The 22981-nt window shown below is 40.5% G+C and overlaps 1 protein-coding gene across 3 annotated transcripts; it reads left to right on the top strand.

The window, feature by feature from the left end:
- Positions 1 to 159: 159 nt before the first annotated feature.
- dop1a (DOP1 leucine zipper like protein A) lies at positions 160 to 22756 on the top strand. 3 transcript variants are annotated; one of them, XM_088386866.1, is made up of 38 exons: positions 160 to 533; positions 1307 to 1502; positions 1689 to 1870; positions 1957 to 2127; positions 2394 to 2583; positions 3139 to 3237; positions 3555 to 3654; positions 4583 to 4665; positions 5234 to 5348; positions 5441 to 5561; positions 5646 to 5765; positions 6255 to 6372; positions 7173 to 7202; positions 8198 to 8455; positions 9779 to 10298; positions 10727 to 11010; positions 11085 to 11237; positions 11319 to 11419; positions 11504 to 11769; positions 11912 to 14039; positions 14509 to 14620; positions 14809 to 14991; positions 15240 to 15365; positions 16285 to 16419; positions 16650 to 16705; positions 16819 to 16923; positions 17027 to 17093; positions 17208 to 17352; positions 17579 to 17658; positions 19393 to 19502; positions 19607 to 19756; positions 20115 to 20176; positions 20435 to 20587; positions 20682 to 20818; positions 20927 to 20982; positions 21252 to 21416; positions 21705 to 21834; positions 22175 to 22756. In XM_088386866.1, the coding sequence occupies exons 2-38, from the start codon at positions 1365 to 1367 to the stop codon at positions 22481 to 22483; spliced, it is 7458 nt and encodes a 2485-aa protein (XP_088242992.1). In that variant the 5' UTR covers positions 160 to 533; positions 1307 to 1364; the 3' UTR covers positions 22484 to 22756. The 3 variants fall into 3 exon arrangements, with proteins under 3 accessions (XP_088242992.1, XP_088242991.1, XP_088242993.1); XM_088386865.1 differs by having other exon boundaries at positions 4556 to 4665; XM_088386867.1 differs by lacking the exon at positions 7173 to 7202 and having other exon boundaries at positions 4556 to 4665.
- The last annotated feature ends 225 nt before the right edge of the window (positions 22757 to 22981 follow it).

Below are 22981 nucleotides of genomic sequence, written 5' to 3'. Positions count from 1 at the left end.
TATCTAACCGAATTTCTACAAATACATTTATGATAATTCTATCAAACCGAAAGTGAGCGTAAAATATTTTTTTTAAAATGTATTTTTTTATTTTATTTTGATAACTGAAATTTTAGTTTCCGTAACATTTTAGCGTAACAGTGATCATTTAACACTTCCAAAAGACGGAAGACGTCCATGCGGAAAAGCAGGTTGAATGTTACGGTCGGATGTGCTGCGAATCTGTAGTGTAGTCTGGGACCTGTCATTTCATCCCACCGCCATTGTGATGATGATCTCATGGTTGATGATTCGCACACAGCAGGAGGAAGCACCGGGGAAATATGTAGATTATTTGCAGCCATTGTCTGCTTGCCAAGAGACATAAACGTTGTGAAATAATAAGTGTAGGGGCCCTACCTCTCCATCCTCTTTAGCAACCTGTTAGCGAACGTTAGCGTCCTTGCTAGCGCTGTTACTGACGTGATAGCTCATTTAATCCACCGAATTTGGTGCATTGTTGAATGACACTTCTCGTCCACTAAGCTATGACGGTAAGCTATTTAATACAATGTTAATTCATTATTTGTGTTGACTGTCAAAACCAGTTCTAAGACATTTAGCTGTTAGCCCAAGCGTCCACTGCTGTTTACAGAAACCTCTGTACATTAGGGACTGCAATATGTGAATAGTCAGTTCTACTGTATATAGTTTCAAGGATTTTTATATATTTAGAAGAAAAAAAACGTGTGATGACGGTGTGTTTAAAGTGAGTAGCTGACTGAAACCTGCTTTTTAAAAAATCCATTAGATAGCTTTTGCAATATCCAAATGGCACATTATTATCGCCAATTAAGTTCCATTTATTTATAAGAGGTGAATACTGATATTTCTACCTATCTACAGCTGACGTTATAATGCCTATTTTTGTGATTCTATCTTTAGTAAATGATTACTGTTGTACATTTCCAGTCTGTGGTATTTCACGTTCTCCAGCAGAGTACGCCCTTGGCTTATTTTTGCAATTAACTCACGTTAGCCAACTTGGACAACATCAGTAGAATGTTAGTCCCCTATTAAAAGTATTGCTACGACCCTAGTGGATCTTTGTTGTTTCAACTCCTTTGTTTCAGCTTTGATATTGTGAAGATTCCAGAAAAATGAGCTTCGTCACTTTCTCTTTCTTAGACCAACCTTCTGTCTAGTCATACACATGGTCATGCGGTATGGTCATGCCTGCCAGGCCTTTAGTGTCAGAGTCACCAAACAGTAACTTTCAATCACAAATCTGTGTTTTTGTTTTCTCCTTTGTGCTTTTTTGGATCAGGTGTGACACACACATGCATGCCTGGTGTTCAACTTGAGCACAATAGCCACCCAGGAGAATGAATGCAGAGGAAGTGGAGCTGCTAGGTGACTCCAAGTACAGGAACTATGTGGCAGCGGTGGATAAAGCCCTTAAAAACTTTGAGTACTCAAGTGAATGGGCAGATCTCATATCTGCTCTGGGCAAACTCAACAAGGTAACGATCCAATCATTTTTAGTAGAGAATTCAAAACAAAAACATTCGCTAGAATAGATCAATCAAGAATATGCACGAGAACCACTCTTGCATAGCAAAGGTTGCTACCTCCTAAACATTCTCAGCACTTATTCAAAAAAGGGAAACTGGGCTCAATGAGAGAGTTGTGTTTTATTGTCCTCTCAGGTATTGCAGAACAATGCAAAATATCAAGTGGTTCCCAAGAAGCTGACAATAGGCAAGCGGTTGGCCCAATGTCTCCATCCAGCCTTACCCAGTGGAGTCCACCGTAAGGCTTTGGAGACCTATGAGATCATCTTTAAAATTATTGGACCCAAAAGGCTGGCCAAAGATCTCTTTCTTTATAGGTAATTGTTGCTTTTGCATGTGTAAGTGAAGTTACAGTGGAGACACAACTGAAAATAACTAATTTCACATCATCTTTGCAATGCAGCTCCGGGCTATTCCCTTTACTCACCAATGCTGCCATGTCTGTAAAGCCTGTGTTGCTGGGCCTCTATGAGACGTACTACCTGCCTCTGGGCAAGACGCTGAAGCCGGGTCTACAGGGACTCCTGACTGGAGTACTGCCTGGCCTTGAGGAAGGATCAGAGTTTTATGATAGGTGAGAATGGTTGAAATTAGGGCTAAAGGACTTTTGAAAAAAATTCAGATTGCCATTATTTTTCTTCAATTAAAATTGCCTCTGCGATTTAACATGTGATTATATATTATTATTATTTTATTTTAATGAAATTCCACTCACATGAGGTCACAGGTCATGGTGTGTCCAAATTGCACCTCATCAAACCTGTAAAACGTTCAGCTTTGACTTTTGGTAGGGTGTATTATATAACCAATATATTATAACCAAGCACTGGATCTTTACAGAACCAACACCCTTTTGGAGAAGGTGGCAGCAGCAGTGGAGCAGTCGGCATTCTACAGTGCCTTATGGGGCAGTATCCTTACCAGTCCCGCTGTGCGTCTCCCGGGGGTCTCCTTTGTTCTACTGCACCTGAACCGCAAGCTCTCCATGGAGGACCAGCTTTACGTCATGGGCAGTGACATCGAACTCATGGTAGGGGTTCGGTTCGTGAGAGCCGTCTTTACTAAAGAATGCATTCGATCCCATGCATTTTTTTACTTTTGTGTCTGATGAATGGGTATTTTAAGACACAAGGCCAAGCTAGCATGGGATTGGTTCGGACTCAGTGACTGTGAATATTAACGTGAATATTGGTCAGTACGGGCACTAATGACCATTTGAAGGTGGAGTCCACTCTTTGCTCAAAGTCAAATTGAATAGGCTCTAACTCTCTAACTCTACCTGAAAATCTAAATGGATGCTTTGGCGTCAGAGAGTGAGAGGGTGAGTGCCATGTCTGAATAAAGTTGCTGATAGTTTAGGTAGCATTCTTTTCCCACAGGACTCCACATTCTGTCGAGATAATACTAATTATAGTACAATGATTTTCAAATCTATTCTTTGGCCGCTATATAGTACTATGCTACATAACCTCAAAAAAGTGAAATGAATAACATTGATCAACATTTGTAGAAATCAATTATTCAATAATTGGTAAAATCATCCCCATGTCTAATGTTTCCAAGCATCTCTGTATTTTCTGATCAGGTAGAGGCTGTCAGCACATCAGTCCAGGACTCAAGTGTGCTGGTGCAGAGAAGCACTTTAGATTTGATCCTTTTCTGCTTCCCGTTCCACATGAGCCAGGTAAGAACAGCTGTTGATGCCATCTGGAGGAAACCTCCCGGCATACGCTGAATTTTACAATTAGATCTGAACATCAATTTGAGTGCCAGGTGAAAATACCATTGTTTTACTCAGCGTAATCTTATCAACTTAATATGCACTTGTGTATAATGAGCCGATTTGCTCATTATACACAAAAAGTGTATATATGTATGTAATATGAGAAATGACAGTGCTATTTTTTGATAGCAGTGTTTTAATTTGGGGTATTTAAAAACACTTATGGAGTTCTCGGTTGCGTTTATGTGTGTGTAAATGCTTTGTTCTGTTGTGCTCAGGCTACTCGCCCTGACATGATACGGATCCTGTCAGCTGCTTTGCATGTGGTTTTGAGAAGAGACATGTCCTTGAACCGCCGACTCTACGCATGGCTACTTGGTGCGAAACACACAAACATCTGAGCTTGTATATCAGGTTCACACTCATTGTTCTTAAATGTCAAAGGTAGACCCTTAAATGCTTAATTTCAACTTGTATATTGGAGGAACACATTATTTACCTTTTCAGAACGTTAACATGACCCAACAATTTTTTTACATAAAGCAATGCTGACTCAGATCACGAGGCAATTTGAAAGATTGCAGGAGTGCTGATTTCTAACATTCACACAATGTGCTCTATGCTACCCTTTTCAATTCTGTAACATTACTTTGTTTTCTTTTGTTTGCAACTGAACTTGGATACCCATGCTGGTAAGTGTCATCGCAATGAATGTATCAAGTTTTATTTAAGTTTTATTGAAAGCACCTTTTACAGCACGCTTGTAACAATAGGATTTCAACTTCTCTTCATCTGAAATGACAAACATATTAGCATTGTTTGGTTTTACAACCCTATGAACTCTGATCATAATTGAGGTGAGGAAGGCCAGCGGTTCTTCAGATGTTTTACTCGGGTTCTATGTGACTTCCTTAATTTTTGTAGGCCGGTCACCTCTGGGAAGCTTCACCACTACTCCTTTTGTGGATAATGGTTCTCATTGTGGTTCACTGGAGTCCTAAACACTTAGAAATGGCTTTGTAACGCTTTCCTGACTGCTGGATGTCAAATACTTTATTTCTAATCTAATCTTGACTTTCTTTGAATACTGTGGCATGGTGTTGCAGTTTTTTCAGATCTTCTGGCTGACTTTATTTTATCCAACAAGTTCTAGTTAGGAGATAGAAGCTTTTTTTCCACATAGGATCTGTTGTGTTTAAATTTTCCTCCCCTTAAAGAATAAATGCACCATTTAAAAACTACATTTTAGAATTTGATTATTGTGATTTATATTCCGTAGGTTTTGACAACAATGGGCTGAAAACAGGCCCCCGTGCCACTCGACAGAGCAAACCAGAAGAGCATGCAAGCCACTATTTCAACACCTTCTCAAAAGACATGCTTGTCCAGGTAGGTGATTTTGCTTTTGAACACACTAGACCAAAACAAGTCACGTTGCAGAGAATTTGGCCATGCTTAAGAGTTTTGTGTGTGGTATAGGGGATGGTTATTTTTGCCCAATACAATCCTCTTTTTTTTTTTTTTATTCATCTTCCAGCATTCCAAGTCCTCTTGGGGTTTTTTTGCGCCTTTTCCGGCAGCTAATTCTTTGATGTCTTTTAACTCAGTCCTGCCATGTGCTCTCCTGTGTCACTCCAGGGGTTAGAACACACAGCACAGAGAAACCAGAAGGCAAATCTAGTTTTTAGAAAGTATTTTTGTTTTTGTCATTTGCTCCTGTGCCATCTGTTCCAATGTAGTTATTGCAATTCTCTCCATTGGGAGCGGGTTGGCGCTACAGGGACTTCGCAGGCTTCAGTTCATTATGTGGCAGACGGAGCGTGAACACATGAAAAAATGAGAGAAGGGGCTGGAAGATGTTAATAGTAAAATTTGCTTTGCCAAATTTGAAAACAAAGATGTCAAGTAGTATTTCGGTTTGTCAAATGTATTTCTTTGTTTAATTGTGTGTTTTTAGGCAATGGTGGGGATATTGCAGGGTAAAGTGCGAGGCGGAGAAGAGGAAAGCATTCTCATGCATGACCTCAAGCCATTTCGCATCCTTATCAGTCTGCTTGACAAACCAGAGCTTGGTAATATGTCGTATAGTATGAAAAGTTTGCGCTATAAATTCCTATGCTGCTCTCCAGTGTCCAGCTCATGTCTTGTGTGCCTCTCTCTTCAGGTCCAGCTATCTTAGAGGATGTTCTTATTGAAGTGTTTCGTACGCTGCACACAAAGTGTAAAACTGAGTTGGGCCTCCAAAACCAGAGTTCCTTCAGCAAGGACCACACACACCTTAGCAGGTTAGTCCACTCAACCACCTTCTCTTTTCACATATTTTGAATTCATAGTATAATGCAAATGTCGACCTTTGAATTGCTTTCTAGCAAACTTCGAGAGAACAAGAAGACAGCGGAACTGATTAAAACAGCCAATCTCCTGTTCAACTCTTTTGAGCCATTCTACATGTGGGACTATATTGCTCGCTGGTTTGAGGAGTGCTGCAGGTTTCTATTTGGAAATACGTTTTTAATATACATCATTTTATTTCTTGGGTTAGGGTACACTGGTATCAAAAAGTTGATATGCTCGTTTTTTTTATCGATGACTGATGCCAATTGTCATTCATTTATTATTCTCACTTTAGAGGAAGGCAGTCCAGTTATTTCTTTTTATTCAGGAGATTCATTTTTTAAATCTAATCAAACATAAAATGGGCCTTTTGCAGCAACCCACTCAATAGATCGATTTGAAACATTTGGGGTATATTAATGGGTCTTTGAAAATGAAAAGCCAAAGCGTAAGTTATTAATAATGTGGAAAGGTTTGTGCGAAAGAGTGATAAGATAACATTACTTATTTTTTGCGCAATGAATGAATTTGCATCAAAATTGCAAATTTGCTAATCCGTATAAAGAACATCAAGATTTTTCACTGCACATCCAGTTTGTTTCCTCACCAATCAACCAAGATTCATCATATGGCTTCTTTTGTAGGACGACACTGAATGTGCAAACGAGTATTCCAAAGCATGCCGGGAGTTTAGATACCTCAGAGCTCTCCTTAATGGAGTTTTGTCAGCTAGTTGATTTCCTGTTGGACATCGTTTCCTTGGTAAGTCTACTTGTGTTTTTTTTTCTTTTATGTTGTTGTTGTCTTTCCTACACCATCATCCATCATTCTCTTGTCTTCACTTTAGTTTTGATGTAGGTATTTGCCTTTATGTACAGTTATGGTACGTTAAAAAAAATCATCTTTCATTTTTTTAAGTCCTGAATTTAATTTGTCTTATTTGAATCATGATTTTAGTTCAATTTTCCACATTGTTTGTAATTATTGTTTCTGTATTGTTACTCAAGTTTCATTTATTGTACAGATTTTGTTTCTCTCTTTGTTTTCATATTATTCCGGGTCTTTCTGGTCCTGCTTCTTTCCATGCATTGAGATTCCCTTCTTTCCTGTCTCTGCTTGGGCTCTTAATATATTTCTCGCCATCCTCTCCCGCCCCCGATTTAGATCATTCAAATCCTTTACAGTTTTTTGCTCAGTTCCCTACCCTGAACAGACATTTCTTGGTCCTGGGATGTTTCTGCTATTTATAACGTCTGTGCCTCCACTCTTGTTTCTTAGGTGTGCAACGCCCCACACAAGCACAAACATACTTGTGTGTCTATTTCCCTGCCCAAAAATATATAGCAGATTTGTAAACTGAAGTACGGTTTAGAAATCTGCTTGTCTGTACTGTATTTCCAATTCAGTTTGGAAATTCTTGTTTATTTCCCTGTTTCAAGAGTGTGTGGGTGTGTGTCTGTGTGTGTTTTGGACACTGGCAAGAGAGGAATGTGATCAGTGTGCTGTGGCCTGTGCTCCGCTTGCTCCTGTCTGTTCAAACTATTTGCTCTTTCTCCCTGAAGCCTACTAGAAGCATGAGGGTAATCTGCCAGGTAAAGTACTGCTCTTTCCTGCTTTTTCACCTCATCCTGCTTCACTGAGGCTATGATAGCATTCCTCCAACATCCCACCAACTTTCATTTGGCCTCTAGTTCTACCCAGCTTTGCGTGATCATTTCTTAATTATGAATTGTGCTCTTAACTTCGAAATTCATATGGGAAAGAAGCTCTGAAAATAATCTCGTGTAGTAAAATCTCATTCCCAATGTTTGGTGAGGATGTTGTGACAATGAAGTCTTCGCCCAGTGTGTCTGGGCTTTCTTAATTGCATGCAATTTTATGACTTTGTCTTGCTCACATATTTTTAAAGAAATATGAATACCAACTCTGTTTATGTATATTCCAATATTTATTTCATGGTTCATTTGTCCCTTTTTTCAAATTTAGTAAAATTTTCCTCGTTAAACGTCATATATATATTAATATGCAGCACTGTAGACTGAAGTTACTGTACTGTAAAATTTAATCTCTACACAAATGGCAAGAAATAAAAACGCAAATGCATATTGCAAGTTAGCATCTTGAAAAAAGAACCTTTATAGAAGTTACAACAAAATTACTTCACTTAACTAAAAATTATAAACGCAAGTGGCCAGTGGTCATGACAATGCATAACTGGAAAAATTATATGTACTGTATATGTCCTTAAATTGTTTTAACTCACCATCATGACTAACGACACTCCTGATCTCGGTGCAAAGGTTTTGTGGTGGTTAAAGGGAGCCGTAGCTCTTACATAGTTTATCACCACCAGAGTGTGAATGTGTGAGTGCATAAATAATGCATCCAATGCATCTTTGAGTGTCCAGAAAAGCACTATATAATCTGATTTATTATTATTTTCATTGATATTATTATTTTTATTAATATTATAGTCTCTCTGATTATATAATGAGAAGGGACAAGGCTGCTGTTGTACATTTTGAACAGAGACATGGTGTGAATGTAATATAGGCAACTTTGTTACATCTATTGTCACCTATTGTAGGAGACGTACATCGAGATCCAGACAGAGCATCTTCCTCAGCTATTACTGCGCATGGTGGCTGCACTAACCTGTCACCTGCAGACCTTGGGGCTTGGAGAGCTCACTCACTGCCTGCGTCTCTGCTCCAAGATCCTGAGCAAAGTGCAACCACCATTAGTGTCCCCTTTGGCTCTGCCCCCAAGCGCCCAGGTGCAGGGCCTTTCCAGCTCCTGTGGAAATTCTTCTGACTCCGCAAAGGATAAAAAAAATGATACTACAGTGAGTATAGTAGAAGTAGTGACATATTCCACACGATTTACAGCTGTGTTAAATTTTGTAGAAAACCTTCAATTACCCTTCAGAATCAATGTTTTACTATCAAAAAAAAAATTCTTTATAAGAATCCAACCACAGGTGAGTATAATCATAAAAAAATCTTCCTTACTAACTTATTATTGAGCACTGTAGTCATGGCAGTGCCGTATACTGTGTTTACTTCAACTTTAAGTTGATACACCTCGGTATTAAACTAATAGTATTTGTAAGTGTAAATAAACTACCATATACAGCTATAACAGCTTTGAGTTTTCTGGGAGAGCTTTCTTTCATAGGTAGGACCATTGTTTTGTATTTTTGGGCAAGGTGATGCTGCAGCAGAAAACAGCCGTAAAACGTTATGGGAAATTAAGGGGTTTAGTCCAATTCCTCAATTATTTGATGTGTCTTAAGACTTTTAAATTTTATTGATGTTTATATTGTCCTTGTCCTAACACACAAGTTTGTGCTGTTACATATATGCAATGTCCCCCCCCCCCTTCCCTCCATCCTAAACAAAGAAAGAGAGAAATGTAGTCAGTTCAGATTAGGTCAAGCAGCTCATTTCCAGCTTTGATGATCTGCTTTTGACTAGGTAGTCCCAGCTATGGCCCAGCCATCTCGTGGTCCCTTGAGACTACTCGTTCGCTGTCCCGGTCCTCCTGGTCTCAATAACTGAATTCTGCTTCGTTAAGTGAGTGCAAGCTCACTGTGGCATTCAGTCAATCTGTCCCATGTTCAGAGATGGATCAGCCTACACGGACTGAGCTGTGCCCGTAAGGAGCAAAGAAAAAGATGATAGTTAACCAACAGCTGAGCCCAGCTCGCCTGTACTCTCTTTGGAAGTACAGAAGAATGAAATAGCCTGTAGCTATCTCCAACAGAGTGGAAAACATGCCACATATATCCAACAAACACTTTTAATAGACCTCTTCCCCCACCCTGAGGAGCATATGGATGATGTGTGCTACCCTACATGCCACCTGAGTCCAGGCCCCAAATTGTGCCTGCTGCCTTAATCAAGGTGATTCCCAGGATACTTAGCTGCGCCCAGTGACTGGCAAAAAAAAAAACAAAAAAAATTCAACTTGTTGCGCTGTTTACATGTCAACATCTTTTTTTCAGAACAACAGCTGTGGACAGATGTCAAAAGTTGTAGCACTTGTTCTTTGTTCATTTGTTTCACTGCTGATTAGTGTGGATGTCTGTGCTATGTACGATGTAAAATTGTGAGGGATTGAAGGAATTATTAAAGTGTTATTTTCTCTCTTTTTCATCTTCCCGCAGACCCTTCCTGTGACTGTCGATCCACATGGAAGTGGGGAGGTGTTCAAAGGTGTAGAAAATCATCCCATCTCATCTGAAACTTCCTTCACAGACTTTATCCAGTACCATGAGGGTGGCCCTGATACACATCCTCACATGCACCCAACACATAAAACGGGCATTCGTTCCTCGGGCCCATCACAACCTAAACCTGTGGACAAACCGGTCATGCAGTGCTGCTTGGAACACTTCCAGCAATTTATATCCCGGCTTATTACCTTGTATATATCTTCTGAAGAAGCGAACAAAGATGAGAAGGACAGAGGCCTGGCGGTACAGTCAACAAGCCTTGTATTGGAGAGTACCGTACATTGTGGGCATGTAGATCTTACTAAGTCAAGCTTGGACACTGTGATGGTGCAGAAAGAGTGCATTGCTGCTTTTACTGCAGCCTGCCAGCTATTCTTGGAGTGTTCCAGTTTTCCAGTGTACATTGCAGAGGGAAACCTGAAGGCCTCACCCACACAAGAACAAGAATGTGGTAAGTGTCCTAAAGAGTCTTTGCACCAATGAAAACAAAAGATGTAAGCAGGGCTTCATTAAAACATCACTAGTGTTCTCAGGCTTGCTTTGTACAAGTACATGAACGTTCACACTTGATATTCGTCTTTGCCTAAGGGTTGTAAGAGATAGTATAGTCATTATCAGTAATGTAGCATCACGTGAGACTAGGAAACCACTTTTGCTTATTTAAGGTCATTATCACCTTTAGAACAAATGTGGAAATGATTACTTTGAACACACTAAAGCTATTGGTTAAACAGAATATCTATAATTCACAGTTCATGTGGAGTGATTAGTGGCTTCAGCTAAATGAACATCCGTTTATGAAAGACATTAAAACTTGTGAAAGCAACGCAGTCCATATATGGAGTCTATTCAAGTGTTTTTCTGCCCCTATATATACAGACAGTGAACAGGGATGTCTGCCAGTGTGGCTGCAGGCACTGATGGATGCCACCTGCTTGGCTAGCAACTTCAGTCTGCAAGGTGTGGCCATTTCTCTGCTAATGGACCTTGTGGGACTCACACAGTCTGTGGCCATGGTAACAGCTGAGAGTGTGGCATCCAGTGGCAACTCTGAGTCTGCTCAGCCAATGAGTCCCAGCCAAGGCCGAGTGGCTGTTGTCATCAGGCCCCCACTCACTCAGGGAATTCTTATGTACATCGCGAACAAGACCGACTTCTTTAAGGTAGTAATCATATGGAACAACCACTTGTCTTTCCTCCTGTTTTTCCCCTAACCGTTTTATCTGCTTGTGCATAGAATGTGGCTCTTATCCTGTGGGATCAGTTGAGTGAAGGAACACCTCAGCACCATCAACGAAGTGTGGAGCTCTTCTATCAGCTCCACAACCTTGTACCTTCTTCCAGCATCTGTGAGGATGTGATCAGCCAGCAGCTCATGCACCGTGACAAGGTCAGTCCCGGGAAAATCCAGTCAGTGTGAGTAAAGCACCGGGTCGCAAACAAATCCTTGCTCTTCTATATTTTCTTACAGAGAATTCGCCTAGAAGCCCATGTAAAGTTTTCTGTGCTGTGGCATTTGACACGAGATTTAAACATGACCAAATCTTCTCCTTTTAATCGCACATTTGACAGGTTGGTTCACATGCATTTGTCTTTGCAGTGTGCTTGGTATTCCTCTAAATCTGTTATTTTTTCATCTTTTATTATACCCGACAGATCTCTTTTTATCATGCTAGACAGCCTGAGTTATTGGGATCCTTGTACAAGTTCAGTTGGCCGGGCATGGCTTAATCAGGTCCTTCAGCGACATGACATTGCTCGGGTACTGGAACCACTCCTTCTTCTTCTACTGCACCCAAAGACCCATAGAGTTTCCATTCAAAAAGTACAAGCCCAGCGCCACTGGGCCCATGTCTTTCCTGGCCTGCCCGAACATGAACCATCGGAACCAGTAGACACCAGAGACTCGGGCTTCTCTGAAAGTGAGTTGCCTTCTTTTAATTTTGTAGATGTTATATATTGGATATGAAACATCAGTAGGTGTGACTCATTCTAAGTTATTTCTTGCCTCTCCATTGCCTCGTTACAATAACATTTTACCCTGTTTTTTATTTCTGTCATTAGACTTCAGCCGTTTGCATGTGGACAGGATGGCACAGAGAGATTTCCCAGGTCTTGAAGTCGGTGACATGGAGCCATTTTGTCTTACTGTTAACCCTCTGAGTGACAGCCTATCCATATTGAGTCTGAGCAGTGAGAATTTACAACTAACTGCTGGATTTCAGCCTGCTCAACAGCAGGAGGAGCCCCATTCCTCTGAATCGACTGGTTCTCATTCCTCTCCAGTGGAAAATCAAAGTTTTGACGAGCCGGAGGTTGTAAACAGCATATCCAATAGTTCAGATCAACAGCCTGCTTCCTCAGATTCTTTGTCTGAAGACTCATTAGAGGAGACTGTTTTCTCCGTTGTAAACGATCTGATAGAAAATGTTCTGAGTTTAGTAGCTGAGGAGTCTCATGATATGCCGATTCAGTCTGAAGACTGGCCTCAGTCAGACTCGGAGAGTACTTCCTCAGATATATCCACTGGTGCCCATCTTGACTCTGGACCTACTCAAAGCAGCAACCACCAGACGCTGCCAGAGATGCTGGCTGAAGGAACACTGGAATTCCTTGGAGTCCCTTCAACTGATGTAGCTGCAGAAGAGCAGCAGCACAGAGAGGGCATCATTCGTCACAGTTCCTCACCTTCCATTGTCACATTACCTGACAACGCAGACCCAGCCGTTTCAGACCACAATCTGCAAGTGGACAACTCTCAAGCACGCAAACGTAGCCATAGCAGCACGCAGCTCAGCCTTAAAGGCAAAATCATGGAGAAACTGGCTGACAAATCCACAGGGGCTAAGCCCAAGACAAAAAAGTCCAAAAGGAAAGAGGAGGAGAGGCAGAGAAAAGCAGCAACCCAAGCTGATAAAACACAAACACCCAGTATATTCTTTGGGGATAGCCTAGATCTGGAGAACTGGTATAGCTGTGGGGAGGGGGAGGTATCAGAAATTGAAAGTGACACAGGCTCACCCAGTGGCTGTTCAGGTGGGAACGTTGGAGGTGTTAGTGTTGCAGGACGTAGATTGTCTTCCGACCCTTCTCACTTCAATATCCATCCTCTCTACCAGCATGTTCTTCTATATCTCCAGTTATATGACTCCTCCAGAGCCCTACATGCACTTTCTGCAGTTGCAGCAATGCTAAGGTCTGCTCCCTCAGGATTTGTAAGCGCTATTTCCACTACCAGCATCAACAACACCTACACCCCCCAGCTATCTTTGCTCCAAAACCTGCTGGCTCGTCACAGGGTCTCTGTCATGGGGAAAGACTTCTACTGCCCCATCCCACAAGACTCCCACTCCCACTCATTCCGCAGTGCCATGTATCTGGAAATCATCATATCGCTTTGTCTATACTTCCTAAGAAGCTTCTATTCAGCCCATGTGACAGCAGGCCCTCAGGACTTGGCGGGGAACCGGGCCATGCAGCTGACCAGTATAGAGGTCTTAACTCTTCTTTTCAGTGAGCTGGCCAAAGTCACAGGTGGCTCAGCAAAAGGATTTGCTAGTTTCATCTATGATGTTTTGTCCAAATGTAAAGTTCAGAAGGTGGTTCTCCATTGCCTGCTCTCCTCCATATTCAGTGCTCAGAAATGGCATGATCAGCGGGCGGCTGGTGTAAACATGTCCACAGTGGAGGAAGGTCTGTCAGAGGATAGTATAATCAACTTGTCAGAAGACCAGATGGACAGTTGTAGTGCAGTCCAGTCTCAATTACTGAGACTACTCCAGAGCCTAGTTGTACTTGAGCACAAGGTTCTTGTACCAGTCGAAGAAGGTGGAGAACCTGCGGCGGGAGCTGCAGGAGCTGTAGCAGCAGGCAGCAGCACAGGAACTGGGTTTGAGATGTTGGGTGGAGATGTGGAGCATGTGAACCCTCAGCAGCCAATGACATCACTACAGTATCTTCACGGACAGCCGATCACAGCACAGGGCATGTTCTTGTGCGCCGTGATAAGGGCACTGCATCAACACCATGCATGTAAAATGCACCCTCAGTGGATTGGACTCATCACAGCCACACTCCCATACATGCGGAGGATTCTAAGAAGGGTGGTTGCATCAGTCACTCTACAGCTTTGCAGGAACTTGGACAATCTTCTTCACCAGTACCGATATGAGACTGGGATTACTGACTCCAGGTATTAAGAATTATAGCATGGATATTGCTAACGTATGCATTATTTAAATTGCAAAGCACTTTGCTGCAAAGGAAAAAAACATAAAACATGTGAAAATTATCCATATTATATCAAATTTAAGAAACATTACAATTATTACATGATACACTGTAAATTGAAGAAAAATATTTAATTTTGCTATCCCAGACTACAAACTGCATTTTGACATGCAAGTCGATTTTTTAACACCAGATGGCACTGTAGGCCCAAAAAAGAAATTGCACTACAGTGCAACTTTAATTTTGGAGAATATGAAATGTGCTTTACATATAAGATAAAATAATGATACAACCACGCAGACAGTGAAAACAGTAAATTAAAACAATTTAGTATGCAGTTGTATTAATAGGCATGTAAAGTAGACTTGGTACATCCATGTTCAGGAACTATTTCGGGTTTCTTATATATTATATAAACTTTCTTTTTGTAGACCCCAATGGATGGCACTCTGCATTCCTCCTGACCTGTTACTGACAGTACTGGAAGGGATCACTGCAATCATTCACTACTGCCTGCTTGATCCCACTACCCAGTACCACCAGGTGACCACATAATTCATGTACTGTAAACACAATGACCTTTTTTTGTGCCAAATCATTGCTGAATACAATATTATTGTCTTGCTTGTTACGCAGTATGATTAATATCAGTATATGGTTGACAATTAGCATTTTTGCTTAGTATTTGCATTGTATTTACATTGCTGACTCTCCTCTTGATGACCTGTCAGTTACACGTGAGTGTTGACCAGAAGTACCTGGCTGAGGCTCGCTCAGGCATCCTGTCCATTCTCCACACCATCATGTCGTCTGTCACGCTACTCTGGAGTGTCCTCCATCATGCTGACAGCTCTGAGAAACCAGCTGCTGCTTCTGCTGCTTCCACTTCCAACATCAATTTGGGCTCCACTAAGGTATTTTAACCTAATGGCAGATAACTTAGGACAATGATTACAGGATTCCAGCAGTTTAGTAAGTTTAGAGGTGTCACTCAGGTGTCTTCAAATTGTAGTCACTACAATTCGAAGGATTTTACATTTTAGTTGTGCAATACAGCAATCATAGATTTTAAGTGAAGTAGTTGAAGGTGTGTATGATCTAAAACGCTAATGGGTTCCCAGATAGGACATAACCGCATACATTTCTTGTTTCTCATCTACAGAAAATTCGTCAGCAAGTCCTTGAGCTGCTCGGCCCCATTTCCATGAACCATGGTGCTCACTTTATGGCAGCCATTGCCTATGTTTGGAATGAAAGGAAACAGCTCAAGACACCCGTCAGAAATAAAGTGGGTCTCCTTATACCCCGCCACAAACAATAATGTATTGCATTGTACTTGAGTAGCATTTTTAGAATACTAGTTTAACATGTATTTTAAGTTTTAAAGGCAAATGATTGGCCTTTATAACTGTTTTGAGAAAAATTAATAATGTGCAACTTTTAACAAAATAGGTGGTTAGTCCAGAGTTTTGTACTACTTGTATGTTTGTATGTACAATGCTTAATACATTTATTAGGCCACATCATGCAGAGACCAATTTACGTATTCCATATGCTTTACTAATTTCCCCAGTTTGAAGCAGCTCGCTTTTTTTATTTTTTATTTTTTGCAGAAAAGTCAGAATTTCCAGTCAGAAAATCCTGTCAATCCTTTTCTGTTCACCAAACTAGGTACAAAAACTGAATTTCATGTGATTTGGGTGAATTTGATTGAGATGCAGGCAGATTCTGATTTCTGCAGATGTGTGGTGGTTGTTATAAATATGACAACAGCGTGCATCAAACCATCTCAATTAATTAACAATCAATTCATTGAACAATTCATTGTTATAATTAACATCTTTGTTATTCAATTTAAATCTCCCACTTTGACCCCGGCATAGCTGGGGGTGGTGCTGTGGTATTGTAGTTGAAGCCACTTTATACAGTGCAACAAAAAGGCCACTTTAAAAAACATGCATTCAAGACATAAACCAAAAAAGTACACAGACTTGTTAAGCAATATTAATTGTCCAGTACTGCGGAATATTGCTATAACAAAACCCTTACATTGGGTTGTAGTCTAAAGCATTTTTCGAGGTTTTATGATTCAGTTGCCGTATGCAGCATGCATATACTCCACTAAAAGATAACTATAAAATGCTCAAAATGTCTCTGTACTTTGTCATAGTTATAGGAACTCTGCTTTGGTTCTGTATGGCTTTCAGGTGATTCCCGTAGCTAGTGATGAACAGCTACTGCTGGTTGAGCTGGTTCGCTCAGTGAGTGCCATGCGCACTGAAACTGTCATGCACACAGTCAAGGAGGTTCTGAAGCAGCCACCAGCTATTGCAAAGGATAAGGTTGGTCTTTTTAGACTTTGCTGCCATTACCAAATAGACATTTGGACTTACACAAAGTTCCAGTAGCTATATATTTTTTCCACACCACCTAGTATGTAATTATGTACTTTCAGGTAGTCAGTTAATTCAGAGCAAATTTTAATTAAATATATGGTGTTATTTTTCTCAACAATGATTTTCCCCTCTTTATATGTACATGGTCACTCATTTCATTGCTTGGAACATTTTAGAAACACATTTCTTTGGAGGTCTGCATGCTGCAGTTCTTCTATGCATATGTCCAGAGGTGAGTTACATATGAACATCAGTATACCGTACAGTGTATTTCTAAAATACTGTACATCAGTTGCAAAGCTGATGATTTGCACACCCTAATAGCATGTTTTCTTATTGTCATAGAATCCCTGTATCCACGTTAGTTGATAGCTGGCCTTCTCTGCTGGCTCTGTTGAAGGACTCCGTGCAGTTAGGTTTGCCTGCCCCAGGACAGTTTTTAATACTTGGGTATGTATTTCAGTGTTTTTTGGAACAAATTAAGCTATTGAGATTAAACCTTGTTTCACTCTGACATTTTTACATGGTCTCTATATTTGTTTCTGTTCTCCAGTGTACTGAATGAATTCATTTTGAAGAACCCTAATCTGGAAAGTAAGAAGGACCAGCGAGAGCTCCAGGTTATAACTTTGGTTGCCTACATTTTCCATTGTCTTTTAATTTAATTCTAACATCGCTAACACATTTTCATGTGCTATATTTGTTTGCTTGTTTATGATTTTGATGGTGTTCAGGATGTGACACATAAAGTGGTGGAGGCCATTGGGACAATTGCAGGCTCCTCTCTGGAGCAGACCACATGGCTGAGGAGAAACCTGGAAGTGAAGGCCTCTCCTCAGATAGTTGTGGATGGAACTAACCTTGAAGCAGATGTTGAAGGTTATTTTTCTTATACCTATGAAGGACACTGCACAATCATTCAGTCCTATAATGTGCAATCCAGCTAAAATAAGTTTAAGATCATCTGAACAAATGACCCAGAAGTTTATACAAAAATACTGATTTACTCACGTGAAGCTTAGAATGTATTATAATTTTTTCATGAACATGTGCTCCTTTGCCCCTGATAATATTTTGCGTGTGTGTGGTTTTTTTTTTTTTTTAGATTTAATGCTTACAGTTATGGAGGCCTCTAGCTTCACCCCATCCGTTTACAGCGTTCATGCCCTCACACTGCTGGCTGAGGTAAAACACTGCACTGCACCAATCCACCGGTCGATCTGACTCTCCATCCTGCACTCACTTTGTGAACAAGACCACAAGATACTTGAACTCCTCCTCTTGGGCAGGATTTCATCATCAAGCTTTGACTAAAACAAAGTTTTCATCAAATGCAACAGAGCATCCTTAAAAGTATATTTAAGATTGTTGTAAGCCCCTGTAACATTATCCATCATAACACGGTGCTTACACATAGAAAAATTTGAAATAAAAAAAATACACAGGAACCTTGGTTTTTCGAATGCCCAGGTTTACTAACATTTTGGTTTATAAACTGTTATTTAAAACTAATAATTACATTGGGCAGTATTTCACACTGCACATAAACACTACTGCACCCAAAAAGTGTAAGACACAGCAAAATTATGTGACATCCCGTTATTTCAGCGTATTAAATTGTTTTCATATATTTCTTTATTGCTCAGAATTAAATTTGTAACCAATCAACAATCAAAATAAGGCAAATTTAATGTTGTTCTTTAACTGGAATGGATTAAATGCAATTGTGCTCAATTCAGTGGAACCGTTTAACTTTTTTTTTTTTTTAATTTTTCCGTCTCAGAGCAATTTCACAATACAAATTATATTTGGAACCTGAAGTTCCATTATATATTTAAACTGTGATTCAATTTAAATGTATTGCACATAAAGGTTAAATTAAAAAAATATGAGCAGCTTAGGTGTCCTAAAACTTTCAGTCCTCTGGCCTATTTAAGGAGGAACAAGTAGTCACTATGCCTTTTGGGGTCATGGTGTGAATCACAGACCAGAGGAACCAAAGGAGAGAGATGTCTCAGGAGATTGGATTACCAGTATTTGCCACCGTTGCGAGACCTGATACCTACCTTGAAATAAGGCTGGTATCAGTACTCGGACATCCCTAAAATAAATAATTGAAAAAAGCCACACTGGAGTTTGCCAAACTGCATGGTGACAAGACACAAAGCTCCTGAGAGAATATCCAATGAATGGACAAGACAAAAGTGAAACATGGGGAAAAAAACCCTTAAGAATTAGTGTCCTTGACTGCATTCTAGAACACCATCGTACCTGTCTACAGGAGCCTTTTTAGTCCCGGGTGTATACTGCTCAGTAGAGGTTATTTACAACGTTAAAAGTAAGTCCATCGATATCCTAACATAAGAAGACAGAGCTCTTTGTTGGTTAAGCACCAAGCTTTTATTATCAGGTTTGCACTTACGGGTAGACAAACAAGAGTTCAATTTAGTTGGCCTAAACAACTGATATCCTCAAAGCTGATAAATAGCCTCCCACCCCATTTTCATTTAGGACTATTTATAAACAGTAAAGAAGCCAGCTGACACTGGCGAGGTGGGACACATAAATAATTATTAAAGGTCTATAAATCAAATTTCTTTGGTGCTCTGAAGTGAGCCTGACAAATCACTAACCTCATCATTCAAACTATACAGGAGAGTCAATGCAGCAGGTTCGGCTTTCTTGTCGCAGTGTTTTCCACTTGTGTTTATACGAGATAATTTATTCTCTGCACGCCAATGTGTCACCATAACGCTGCAGTGCCATTTGTAATTCTGTTAACTGCCACAGCAATGTTGATAGTCTAGGTGCAGATTTAAATCAGCTGAATGTGGTAGATCAAATCATATTTAGAAAGATTGTCCCTCAGAGCTGTGGCGTTCTCAGCATTTACACAGACTGACTGGAATTCATTGGCAGGTGCTGGCTCACTTGTTGGACATGGTGTTCTACAGTGATGAGAAGGAGCGGGTTATACCGCTGCTGGTCAATATCATGCACTATGTAGTTCCCTACTTACGCAACCACAGGTAAGTGACTGTTTGTGGGTGATGCCAAGATATGACTCAGAATTGTCTGTTGAGTGCCTTCAACTTTGAACCGATGTCATGCATTGTCTTCATCTCTTTGTCAGTGCTCACAATGCTCCCAGCTACCGGGCCTGCATTCAGCTGCTGAGCAGTCTAAGTGGGTACCAGTACACACGTCGGGCCTGGAAGAAGGAAGCCTTTGACCTCTTTATGGACCACACCTTCTTCCAGATGGACTCATCCTGTGTCAGCCAGTGAGTAAAAGAGTTTCTTTTAACTTCGGGTTTCTGCTTCAGATTGAGACTGGTGTGCATCACAAACAAACAAAAAAATTGAAGGAATGAGTTTCAAGAGACTTTACAGTGTTTATACAGTATACTGTTGTAATTCTCATTCACTTAATTTCATTTTTCTCACTTATTACAGGAGATAATTCTGACTTCATGTTAAGGGCTCTATGGTGTTGTTTTACCCACACACATGTTCAATATTTAAATATCAAAGAACAGTAGATTTAAGGAAAGTAAAATATGACAGAAATTATTAATCCATGATAAAGGGAGACACATTTTTGTTTGTCACTGTGTCTAACATGTATTTATTTTTTTTCAGCTGGAGGGCAATCATTGACCATCTGATGACTCATGACAAGACCACATTCAGAGATCTTATGAGTATGCTTTATTTTCCAAATTGTAATGATCTTTATAGAACCTTCCATCTGTTGGTGATATTTTTTTTTTTTAGATCTGCATCTGTTACTGATAATTTGAGACTGTTTTTGCCCAACTGGCATTTAAAATCACATAAACAAATCCTGCATCAGTCTAAAAGTCTTATGTTCTGGAAAGCACTTTGTTATAGAATTGAGGCTCTGATTTAGAACTTTTTTCACAAATTTCACTTATGTCTGTCGCTGCGTTGTCCCTCAGCCCGTGTGGCTGTAGCCCAGAGCAGTTCCCTGAGTCTGTTCACAAACAGAGATGCTGAGCTGGAACAGAGGGCCATGTTGCTCAAGCGCCTGGCCTTCACAATCTACAGTAGTGAAGTGGACCAGTACCAAAAGTACCTCCCTGACATACAAGGTAATGACGATCTCTAGTAAGGCAACTATTGCTTGTTTCCGATTTTCATTTTTGTACTATTCTAATCTGCATATTTCACTCTGTGTTCTCTCAGAGCGCCTGGTGGAGAGCCTGCGTCTCCCTCAGGTACCCATCCTGCATGCCCAGGTGTTCCTTTTCTTCAGGGTGCTGTTGCTCCGCATGTCACCTCAACACCTCACCTCATTATGGCCTACTATGATCACGGAACTGGTGAGCTGTCAATGCTGTCTCGTGGGATTGCATTTTTCATTCTCCAGTACATTGATGTTCACCTTTGTCTATTGTCCATTTCATAACCTCTACGTCTGTTCTTTTTAGGTTCAGGTGTTTTTGTTGATGGAGCAAGAGCTGACATCAGATGAGGACATATCAAGGTATAGCTGCCAAGACTGAATATAATGCTACCTCAGCTATGAAAGTAATTTGTTTTGAGGCTCTGTTCATGAACCAAAGCAATCTTTTTGAAATTGACAGTAATAGAGTTAATTTGTTCATCCCTAGAACCAAGTTGCTTTTGGCAGTAGATCTAATCAAATGAATATGGGGACCGAAATCTTGTTTGTGAACTGATTTGTTTGTGAAGTAAGGTTCCACTGTAATGACATATCTCTGTTAACCCCGATGACTAATCCTGTGTCCCAAGGACATCTGGGCCATCTGTGGCCGGCTTGGAAACCACCTATTCCGGAGGCAATGGCTTCTCAACGTCCTACAACAGCCAACGCTGGCTCAACCTCTATCTATCAGCTTGCAAGCTGCTGGACTTGGCCTTGGCCCTGCCGCCCGAAAGCCTGCCTCAGTTCCAAATGTCAGTACTTTACGAGCCTATTCTATAATAAGTTTTACAGACTCTAAGTGGGGAAAATCCCAACTGGCATTCACCATTGGGATTGGTCAGATGTCCTTTAAAATAGCAAATGGAAGAAGTGAATAATAATTAAATTATGAGCTGGTTCTTGGGGGTAAATACATATGACTGTTTAAAATGGAAGAATTTATTGAAACCATATAACAGCAACAGTATTACTGGTCACTTAAGGCACCAGTCAGCTTTGACAATTAGGTTTTTGTGTGCTGCCATCTTTATTGATCCCAGGTACCGATGGGCCTTCATTCCTGAAGCCTCAGACGATTCTGGAATGGAGGTGAGACGGCAAGGGACTCACCAGCGGGAGTTTAAACCCTACGTAGTCCGACTCGCCAAGCTGCTCAGGAAACGAGCTAAGGTACAGCATCCTCACAAATTTACTTAATTAGTGTGATGCAAAACTTTTTTTTTTTTATTAGCAATTGTCCACAGTCCACCACCACAGTAACACATTTTTATATTGTTAATTGCAGTTATTTGTTTCCCAGCATAACTCAAAAACGATTTTGACATTGTTTGTGGAGCAATATGACAGGCACATTTCATTTGCATTTTTTAAAATTAAATTTTAAGTGTATTGATGAGAGGAAAAAAACATCTGTTGACAAGCGTAAACATTCCGCCACTCTCTGTAAACAGATTGACCTTGCCAGAGTTCCACACTAAACTCCATGCCCTTGTTGATGTCTTCTCCACAGAAAAATCCAGATGATGACTGCTTTACGCGAACACTTTCCTGGGAGCCAGGCCACTTGATGCTAACTCTCTATGTAATCCGCAGCATGGAGCAGCTGCTTCCTTTCTTCAACCTGCTCAGCCAGGTGTTTAACAGCAAAGCCAGCAGCCGCTCAGGTCCCGCTTACGCTCACAACCGTTCAGCTGGCTCCTTCCCTAGTCCAAAGGAGGGCCACAAACTGGAGAGCCAGAAAGTGTTCTGGAGTCGAGCCAGACAAAACATTGAGGAAATGGTTGAAAAGGACTTTCTGGAAGGTCTAATTAAAACGTGAAAACACAGGAGATTTATACATTCTGATCAGCACTAGTGAAAAACCTCAACTTGTATTACTGCAACAAGCTGATACAATTGTGGGAAAATACTTTGTAAATTTTTTGGTATTTATAATTATTTTACATTTCAAAAGCTCATTGATTTTAATTATTTGTACAGAGAGAAAGGCCTTGATGGCTGACTTTTAATAATTCAAGTTAGTCCTGTGGGACCAAGAAAAGATGCCGTGCCATTCCATATCGATGTGACTTAATAAAAGTTTCTAACAAGAGCGGCACACTTCTGATGTTGCTGTCCTTTGAATTGACGTTTTCTGATCCTTGGCCGAGCGATAGCCTTTACTAGCAATGAAATGCTACTAAAATCAGCAGTAAGCAGTTTTAAACCCAAATACATGATATGTAACAATTATGGCAAAGCCACTCACATTTTTTTTAAATTTTATTTTATTGTTGATTTGACAGGGACAGTGTATGTCAATCAACATTTCTGTAGA

The sequence above is a fragment of the Syngnathus floridae genome, chromosome 10 (assembly GCF_059516105.1).
Source record: "Syngnathus floridae isolate MCC-2025c chromosome 10, RoL_Sflo_1.0, whole genome shotgun sequence".
Classification (NCBI taxonomy): Eukaryota; Metazoa; Chordata; class Actinopteri; order Syngnathiformes; family Syngnathidae; genus Syngnathus; species Syngnathus floridae.
Note: the sequence above shows the minus strand (reverse complement) of the source record. Positions and strands in the feature narration are given on the sequence as shown.